The 10,651-nt window shown below is 40.1% G+C and overlaps 1 protein-coding gene across 2 annotated transcripts in view; it reads left to right on the forward strand.

The window, feature by feature from the left end:
- The first annotated feature begins 3,842 nt into the window (after positions 1-3,842).
- GINS4 (GINS complex subunit 4) overlaps positions 3,843-10,651 on the forward strand; it is a 13,137-nt gene continuing 6,328 nt past the window's right edge. Inside the window, exons 1-3 of one of the 2 annotated variants that reach the window (XM_019649232.1) lie at positions 3,843-4,017; positions 4,686-4,800; positions 9,365-9,451. In XM_019649232.1, coding sequence (XP_019504777.1) covers positions 4,705-4,800; positions 9,365-9,451 — 183 coding nt within the window. In that variant the 5' untranslated portion in view covers positions 3,843-4,017; positions 4,686-4,704. The remainder of the gene's footprint in view (positions 4,018-4,685; positions 4,801-9,364; positions 9,452-10,651) is intronic. The other variant, XM_019649233.1, reaches the window with a different exon arrangement.

Genomic DNA, 10,651 nt, shown 5'->3' on the forward strand with positions numbered 1-10,651 from the left:
AGGAGCTGGTTGAGAAAACAGAGAACATAGTATTAAAGGTTTAGAGACGCTTTTTTTAGTTAAACAATATTACAAAGCTACATAATTCACCTTTACCTGTAAAAACTCTTGAAACTATGATCTCAAAACTTAGCAGAGATTTGTAAAGTTTATATCTTTATTGGGGACATATATGGGTTAATTTAATGTGCTTGAAATCAAGATGGGATCTGCGTAAGAGATGAGAAAACTAAAGTCTGAGGGGAAAAACGGAATTAGGAATATAATGAATTGCCCAGATATTACATTTGTTAGGGAGACCCAAACCTGGCCCTGACCTCCTGAGTTTCCCAGTAACTCAGGCATACAAACAGTATAGGGTTTTACCATTGGCCGGGAAAATACTTGCTATTTCTCCAGTCAATAGCTTTTCTTTTGAGGCCAAAGAAAATATTCTAAGAGTACTGTTCTGCCTTCCTTAAAAATCCAAGTTGCCCTCTTACTTTCCTATCTTTAATCCAAATTGTCATTCATTCAGAATAACTGAGGGTTAAACTTTGCTTAAGTAGTACACTCCCCAAAACTTGATTCTTTGGTTTTTAGGATAGTGAGACCCAAAATGTGATGAAATTCAAAGAAAGGAAACAGTGAGAAACAGCTGTTGACCAAATGAGCAAGGGCAGTGATGATATGAAAACAATAATGATGATATTATCTTATATTCCAAAAGTATCTTTCTGTAAAAAGACTCACAATACCATATGGATATGTATACTTTATCTTTTATCCTTGATGGTTGAAAAAAATTAGGTTCATTCTTATTAATGTATATTCCCATAGGTATCCACAAATATTTTGGCTGTTTCTATTTGTTGCATCTTTAACTGTAATTAATTTCTTCATTGGGCAATATCTGGAAATTGCATTGACTTTTCACCTTCTTCAATTGCACAGGGTCCTATTTTCTGTATCCTCTTCCACTTTGGGCAGTAGCCTTTTCTTTTTGCTATGTTTGTAGCTTCATGTTTTCCTTGTCTGAATTCATGTTAGCATGCTCATTTTGCTCTTTTAATCATCACAACTTGCCTACAAATTCAGTCATGTAGTTTTATTTATCACTGTCAAACTTCATCTTCCTGCTATCATAACCTATGTAATTCTCTTTTTCTATGTAATTATTTTAATGAATGGAATTTCATTTACCATATTTCCCCATGTATAAGATGCACCCTTTTTCAGAAAATTTGGGGTCTAAAAACTGGGTGTGTCTTATACAGTGGTTGTAGTTTTTTTTTTACTTGCATTTCCCACTTTTTTCGCACTTGTTTTTGCGCTCATACTACCACTGTATAAGACGCACCCAGTTTTTAGACCCCAAAATTTTCGAGAAAAGGTGCGTCTTATACATGGGGAAATACGGTATATGGCCATGTAATTATTTTCTAAAACTTCTTAACAGTGAGTGCACAACAACCAGGTCTTCTGGATTTTTCTCTTCATTCTACATAAGGTAACTTATGACCTGTCTTTTCTCCCACCTTCCTGAACTTTACGGTGCCATTTGATCAACAGTTTCACCAAAAGTTTGAGCTGCCTGCCCCAGGTAGTGTTGTATATTCTTTTTGGACATTGCCTTAAATTCTCCTTCCTTACCTAGCAGAAATCTTACTCTGCAAACTCATTTTACTCTAAAGTGGTTTTGTCTGATGAATGTCAGTTAGTTGGAATCAAAGATCTTAGAAGTGAAAGGGGACCCCTGCCCCCAATTTTTGACCTATCCCTTTGTCCTGCAGGAAGACACATATTGTTCTCACTTAATAGGCAATGCAACTGAAGCCCAGAGAAGAGACCTGTGTAAGGTCACACCTCTATTAAATAAGGAAGCAGAAGCTGGACTCCACCTCCCCAAGAAAGTTGCAGTGGGAGATTGGAGAAGACAGCATCAAAGAAAGGAAGTTTGAGTAAGTAAAATAAGTAATTGGTATTTGTGTGGAGAAGTTATTGGTGCTTGGACTCAAATCTATTACACTTAAAGAATCTTAATAAAGACCACTGAAAAGCTAGACAGCAATGAGAATTACAGAATAATGGGACTGTGCTCAAACACTAATGTTCTAGTCATCTAATGCTGCATAACAAACCATCCCAAAACTTAGGGGCTTAAAACAACAATATTTTACAAATCTGCAATCTGGGCAGAGTTCTGCAGGGACAGCTTCCTCCATGTTAGCTGGGATTGCTGAAAGTCTGACAGCTAGCATCATCTGAATGAAGGCTCATTCAACTCAGACACCTGAAAGACAGAACAGCTGGAGCTGCTGGGGCTCCTTAGACATCACTCTCTCTACGTGACCTTTCTACATGGACCCTTCAGCATGGCAACTGCAGGCTACCCAGACTCCTTACATATCAGCTCCTTGCTTCCAAGGGATGTGTGGCTCAAGAAAGAGAGCAAGGCTGAAGCTGCACCACCTTTTATGACTTAGCTCCAGAAGTCATACAGCATCACTTCTGCCAGATTCTCTTGGTAGAGGCAGTTACAAAGGTCTTCCCAGATTAAAGAGGCAAAAACACAGACCCACCTCTCGATGGAGGAGTGTCAGCATATTTTTAAAAGAGTACTGGGATGAGATCTATATCAGAGTAGCTAGCTATCTCTGGAAAATACACTCTGTCACAACTAAAAACCTTTGGATTACCAAACCACTGAAATACAAGTTGAAATAGACCTTAAAAAGACCATCCACTTGTCATTAACAAAACTCATTCTGCAAGACACCACTCAAATAAATGTTCCTTCCTTTTGGAGTCCATCTTTGATGTCCCCCAGCTTCCACTGCCCTTTGCAAATATGTCCAACACTCTCACTCAGTATATTGTATTGTAATTATTTTTATAACATGATTGCAATCAGGCAGGTACTATCAACCTGCCAATTAGCCAAATTTTTTTTTTTCTAATCAAACAAAATGGCAAACAAACCACAAAAAAAAGAGTCTTCAAACTAATGGGGGAAACACATTTCTAAGGGAGCCAGAGGTGACACTTTGTACAGAAAACAGAGAGCAGAGAGAAAAGCATCAGCAATTAAGAGAAGAAAAACTGACATCACCCAAAGAAAAAGATATATATAGTGTATACTTTTGCTCTACATTAAAGGTAGACGTCATAAGGAGTAAATGTCAAGATAACCTAGAATCAAGCAGCTGAGATTGAAGCATTGCCTAAAGCAGTGGCTCTCCAACCTCATCTGTTTCAGACTCACCTGGAGAGTCTTTTTAACCACCTCCCAGAGTTTCTGACTCAGCAGGTCTGGGTGGGACCTCAGAATCTGCATTTCTCACGAGTTCCAAGACAACCTTGATGCTGGTAATATGGTGCAACGCTTTAAGAACCACTAGCCTAAAGGTTTTTAGACGTGGAAGCAGTAGCACAACTAAAGCGCCGGCAAAGATAAAGGAACCAGCAGGGCCCAAGAGTGGTGGGTGGAGAAGATGACCCAGGAGGCTAAGTGACCTGATTTTAACAGGCCATTTCTCTGTTGGCCACCCTATCGGACAGGGCGTACTCGGGTGATTCTGCTTCCCGTTGGCCGGAAGGCAGACACCGCCGCGTCTCCCCAGCCGCGGTAGCGTGGTGCCCCCTACCGACAGTCTCTCAGTGGTGTTAGTCGGGACCGCTTACGAGTGCTGCAAGCCGAGGTGGGTGGAGCTAATCCGGACCAGTCTCCCGCCGCTTCCGTTAAGGAGGGAAAATAGACAGCAGTGACGCGAGTCCCCTCCCCCTAGGGCGGGGCCACCGGAACACCAGGCCGTGATTGGTCAGTGCTGCCCGTGCGCAGTGACGTTGTGTGAGGGCGGAACGTTTCTAAGAGGAGCGCGGGAGCTGAGAAGGGGAGGATTGGTTACGTGCGGGCAAGGCCTAGAAAAGGTTGTTTTGCCCCCAGTGTCTCCTTGGGAGAGCGGTGCAGCTTCCCACGAGCTTCCCGACCTAACCTCCTGCTACCTCGCTGTGCGTCTCTGCCTCCTACGTGCCCAGGTGAGCATCCGAGTGGGACCTTTGGTAGTGTGTGTGCGCGCGCGCGCGCGCGTTGTATGTGTGTGTGTGTTAGGGGAGCCGGTTACTCTGACTCGTGGCACTGAGAGAGGAGAGGAGCGAGAGGAATATGCTCTGTTTCCCTGAGGCTCCAGGGACTTCCCGTCCCCATCACCCACCTTCTTAAGCCTTTGGGATCGCCGACAGGTCTGATGTTGCTGGGCCTTGCGACTCTAGCAAATTAGGCTTTGGTTGGTTCTCCCAACAATTTTAAGTGCCTGCTATGAGTTAAGCACAGTGCTAAGCGGAGGGACTACCCAGGTATTTATGTCCCCAGTACTTACAAGTGCCAGGCACAGAGCAAATGAGTAATTCATATTTGAAATGAAGCAAACAAGGCCCCTGAGGAGAGGCTCTCTACCAGGAAGACAAATAATTATTGCATGGTGTGACAGGTGCTCAATTCGAGGTGTGCGCGGAAACAAGAGGCGAGAACTGATACCTGACCTAAGGTTTGAAGGAGGAGGCAAAGAATTGAAAAATCAAAGCCTATGAATTCTCTAGCCACTGCCAGTGAGCCTCTACAACCCCAGTTGTAGATACATAGTTGCCTATTCTTGAAAATAAATGGAAAACATATTGAAAGGTATGGGTTCTTTTATTCTCCATAGGTTCCCGGTTTCAGAGAAGATGACAGAGGAACTGGATCTTATGGCACAGGACTCTGATGGGGGTAGTGAGGAAGTGGTCCTAACTCCTGCAGAGCTCATTGACAGGCTGGAGCAGGTAACAGTCCCACATAGAATCCCCTTGCTCCAATCTTAGCCTTTTAATTTAGTCCAGTTGTGCAAATGTCAGGAATCAGGAACTGAGGAAATGGGATTCAGGGCTTATTTCAAGAGAAGAGGGACGGGATCTTACCATCTGCACAGAAATAGGAAGTAGGGGCAACAGCCTCTGTTAGAAAACTCATGTCAAACACAAAATTCTCTAGTGGGGCCAGTAAGGGACAGCTTTGGGTATATTTAGTAGAACAGATCACAGAGCGAAGATTTGCTACTTGGTAGTTGCAGGGACTACAGAGGTGTTGTGGTCGAGACTTGTAAGTTTTATGCCTTAGTCCCTTGAAACATCTGCTATTTATAGAATTGCTTGGGTTAGCAAGAAAGAGCTGAAACACCTTTTTTAGGATAAAACTGGTTTTATTCTTCCTTTTTCTCCCATATACTTTTTTTTTTGTCAACTATTCTCTATATTTCCATAGCTTATCTAAAATCATTTCTAGGCTTTCTCTTTTGTTATAGTCATAAGAGCTATGGTTTGAGTATTTCCTGTGTGCCAATAATTGTTATTTACAGTTAACTGTGAAGCTTTGGTAGTTAGTTCAGACTATCTGTATTGAAATCCCTCCATGCCGCTACTCTCTTATGTGACCTTAGGCAAGTTATATAGCTTGTCTCAAGGACTTCCGTGACTATAAAATGAAGTTAATAGTAGTGGCTACCTCACAGAGTTGTGAGGATTAAATGAGATAATATACGTATATAAAGTGCTTAGCATATGGTCTGACACCTGATAAGCACTCACTGAATGTTAGCTGTGAGTAGTAATAATCCTTACAACAACCCAGTGAGACAGGTATTATTGTTATCTACATTTTACAGATGAAGAACAAACTGAAGCTAAGATAGAAAGTACTTGCCCAAGGTCACACAATGGCAGCAGAGCCAGGATATGAACCAGGTCTCTTTGATCCAAAACTCATACTCTTAATCCACTACACCTGCTGCCTTATTCTTGTTGTCTCCCCTTAACTGCCCCTTTCCAGAACTCTCTCGTGTTTGTTACTTGAGTGTTCTTCATTCTTTTCTAACATACATGCCATTGTGAGTGACAAAATCAAAGGAACGTAGTTTTAAAGTTATATCTTATATGATCATCCTTACTATAGTGCAGTGATTCTTAACATTTGTTTTTACATCACAGACCTTTTTGAAAATCTGGTGAAAACTCTAGCCCTTATTCCCAAAATAATACACAACCCATGTAGAATTTCGTGTAGAATTTCAGGAGTTTCACAGATACCCTGAAATCTGCCTGCCTAGTCTGGGGATCCTAGTTTAAGAGTCCCTGCTTTATTAGGAGAGGATTTATTAAATGGAAATCAAAAGGCACAAAGCATGAAGGACAAAACTGATATATTCAACTGCATTAAAATTAAGAACTCTGTTTTTACACCTTCATGAGAGTAAAAACACATGCCACAGAACTGTGGGAATATATTTGCAAAATGCATAACTGACAAAAAATTAGCATCAACAATACACAAACTTTATAAACTGACCAGTAGAAAAATGAAGTCTTAACAGGCATCTCCCAGAAGTGGAAACCAGGATGGCCAATAATATGTCAAAAAAGTGTACAACCTTTTTACTAATCAGGAAAATGAAAATTAAATCCCAATGAGATATCACTTCATACCCATCAGATTGACAGAAATGAAAAAGGTGAACAATATATTGTCAAGGATGTAGAGCAGTTTGCACACTTGTATATTGTAGGGGGCATGTAAATTGGTATAGTTACTTTGGAAAATAATTTGTTACAGTCTAGTTAAGTTGAAGGCATACATATCTTGTCGCTCAATCATTCTACTGCCCGGTACATACCCTAGAGAAAATGTCCACGTGTACTCCAGGAGACATGCACAAAATGTTCATAGCATTGCTTGCAATCGTTAAAAACTGCAAATACCCAGATACCCTTCAACAATAGAATGGATAAAAAAATTATGGCATATACACACATGGGGGTAAAAACAGCAATAAAATGAGTAAAAGCTCCTGTAACAGCATGGATAACTCTCAGGAATATAACTCAGAACAACAAAAAAATAAGTTGCTGAAGAAACCATTTATATAAAGTTCAAACACTTGCAACACTGTTGTTAAGACAGAGCTTGCCAGCTTCGGAGATGTGACACAAACTGCTGTGCTGCAAATGCCTCACTGAAGCCCTCAGGCTCATTGCTTCTTGTGGGTGTCATCAGGGGCTCCTTAGAAGGCAGCCTGAGGATAGTGGGGTCTGACAGCTCAGCCTCAGCTTGGCATTGGGTGAGCATGAGTTATAGCTCATGCCTGATGCTCTCTTGCAATGTCCTGAATGCAGCCGAGGAGTTGGTGGACGACCTGGACAGCTGCTGGAACTGAATGGACACAGACTCAGGCTGCATAGCATAGCCTGAGGAGCAACCTGACAAGGGCCACTGATAAACACAACTCCAGAGGCATATATAGCATATTCTTGAATACCTATAAAAAAATAATTTAAAAGTAATAGCCTACAGTGCAAAGTTCCGCATTTTAATGATTGTATTAGATTGCTAAGGCTGCATATCAAAGACTTGGGTGGCTCTAAGAACAGAAATTTATTTTTTCAACTCTGAAGGCTAGAAGTCTGAAATCAAGGTGACAACATGGCTGAGTTTCTTTTGAGGCCTCTTTCCTGGGCTTGTAGATGACCATCTTCTCCCCATGTCTCCACATGGTCTTCCTTCTGGCTATCTGTGTTCAAATTCCCTCCTCTTATAAGGGCACCAGTCATATTGGATTAGGGCCCACCTAATGATCTCATTTTAACTTTATGAGTATCACATCTTTAAAGACTCACCTCCAAATACAGTCACATCCTGAGGTACTAGGAACTAGAGCTTCAACATATGAATTGAGGGGTGGTGGGGGAGGGACACAGTTTAGCCTGTAATATGATGAATAGATTGTCAATAAAAATTTTCATCAGCAATGTGATATATAGATGATGTATTACAGAATTATACCTTGAAACCTATGTAATTTTACCAATCATTGTCACCCCAATAAATTTTAATTAAAAAAATTTTTTTTGATCACGAACCAGATGTAGCCATTTCAAACACAGAACGTGATTATTTTAAAAAGACCATGAATGTAAACACAAATTCCTCACTAAAATTTTTGAAAAGATTTATTTGAAAGTTTAATATTAGTATAAGTTTTCCCCTAATGTTTTATACTGTATCATAATTTAATAATGTAAACGACAACCCCCCCAATCTACTGCATTTTATTACAGTGTACCATATAAACGCTGCCGTTTTCTTTGAATGCTCTGTCATGAAAAAGTTGGGAAGCACTGTATAGAGATACAAACAAATGTAGTGAAACTGTACAGAAAATTAACACTAAATTCAGGCTAATGATTATGTCTGAGGAGGCAGGGACACAGGGAATTTTAAAATAATATTTGTTAATGAAGTTATATGTACACAGGTATTTATATCACTGTTCTTCATGTTAATATGTATTATAAATATTTTTGTTCTATTAATATTTAATACCAGTTAAAAAGAAAACTGCTTTATAAGTTCTCAATGACAATTTGATCTTTTCTCATTATGCTACTTGAAAATCAGGTTGTCTTTCTGGTTAACTTCTGCAACACTAGTCCAGAAGCTCCAGCACCTGAAAAAATTAATGTAGTAACAATACCCAGTATTTAATAATGTGTCTTGATGGTGATAATTGGAGAAGCAGAGACTCAAGGATGTCAAAAGGAATCAATTGAGCCTGATTGGCACATAATTCTGAGCTATGCTAAAACTAAATTCCCTGTAACTGAAAGATAAGTATAGTTTTCCTCAGTCGCTTATAGATATTTCAGTTTTCTAAACCTTGATAGTTTCTGAAGTGTACCAAGCATCTGGGCCTGCATCATTTATTAGGGATTTAACCTCTTGTTCCACAACTGTTTAATAGATGAATATCCACTTCTGTTGTGATCCTTTATAGTCTAGGGTGGTTAGTGAATAACTTCATCTGTGTTTTCTTATCAATAAAAGGAGGATAACTATATCCATTTCCTCTCAGATATTATAATGATGAATGGAAACGTATTTGTAAAGTGCTCTGAGCTTCAGGAATGAAGAGATGTATAGATTTATGTAAAGTGTTACTTCATCTCTCAAAATAGAAAGGTGCTGGTGCCCCCTGGTGGGAAATAGCAGGTGAAGAAGTAGAAATGTGTTAATGCTACTTAGTGAAAGGTACTGTTTGAATATCAGCAACAGGTATCATAACTGACAACATTTAAGAAATAAAAAAATCATTATTAAACATAGCTTGTCTTCACATTTGCAATATTTCCAACTGATAGGCAAGCAGTTTTCTTTTGTCTGAGACAGCTATGATTTTCATGGGGTATGTACTGACTTTACAGGGTTATTTTGCTTCATTGTGAGGAGATATATAATAATATAATATAATATATAATATAATATATTAAAAATTTGGCGGTGGGGGGCCTTGTTTTTTAGGCCTGGATGAATGAAAAGTTTGCTCCTGACCTGCTGGAAAGCAAGCCTGAAATTATAGAATGTGTCATAGAACAGCTCGATCACATGGTAAGAGTTGCTTATCCCAGGATTACAAAGAAAGAAAACATTAAAATGGTTTGTCAGTGTCGTGAGAGGACTGATAGAAAATCTGTTTTGTTGGGCCTAGACTAGGTTTTTCTGTTTTGTTTGTTTTTGTTTAATATTGAATTAGTTATCTACATTTACAAAGCATGAGAGTTCCTGTGAATATCTGGATATGAGCTTCCCAAGAAAAGTCTAAAAACCTGCCATCACAAGCCCCACGTTTTTACGTGAGAACAGCTGACCAGAGCAGGGTAAAGGTCACCCCCTTTTACTGTGCTCTCCAGTTCCACAGAGTCCCCTAACTGCCCACCTTTCTCATATATTGTATCTTACCTGCCTAGTCCCTGTAGACATTTGAGTTTGTGGCCCTTGTCTTAGATGAGCTGGGTTTAAGTCATTATCAGCCTCAGAGTAGCTTTAACACATTGATATTTTACAGTTTCTCAACTGGTGTTTTAATACTACTTTTTAGACCTTGTAGACATTTCTTCTGTCTGCTGTATTACCTCCTTCATGATTGGGCTAAAGTCCTTCTAGGACCTTCTGACCAATCAATCATATTCAGATTCTATTGAAATGGTCATTTTATAGAAGAACAGGCATGCCTCGTTTTATTGTACTTCACAGATGTTGCATTTTTTACAAATTGAAAGCAATACTCTCCACCAGCAAAAAGATTACTACTTGCTTTATTGCGGTGGTCTGGAACAAAATCCGCAACGTATCTGAGGTATGCCTGTGAATGAGTATTATTTGAACTTTATATAATGCGACTGTAGTCATATATTTATGTAATATTTATGTATATTTATGAAATTATATATTTCATAAATGAAATATGTATTTATGTATATTTATGAAATTAAAAGAAAATGAGAGGGCCGGCCAAGTGGCGCGATGGTTAAGAGCTGGCTTGGGACGCCAGAGGGCCCGGTTCGGATCCCACATATGAGGGCCAGTGGCACTGCCCTCCACAGCTAAGATGCTGAACAACAGCTCAACCTGGAGCTGGGCTGCCTGGAGTCACCGGCGACAGCGTAGTCTGCAGCCCCTGTGGCAGTGGGTTGCCATGGGCTACCATATGTAGCCAGCAACCAGCGTGAGCGGCCAGCAGCCGCAGTGAGCGGCCGTCCAGAAGCCGGCGACTGATCTGCCTCGCCCCGGAGGAGTGCAATGATGGTG

This window comes from Hipposideros armiger, unplaced genomic scaffold, assembly GCF_001890085.2.
Source record: "Hipposideros armiger isolate ML-2016 unplaced genomic scaffold, ASM189008v1 scaffold_131, whole genome shotgun sequence".
NCBI lineage: Eukaryota > Metazoa > Chordata > Mammalia > Chiroptera > Hipposideridae > Hipposideros > Hipposideros armiger.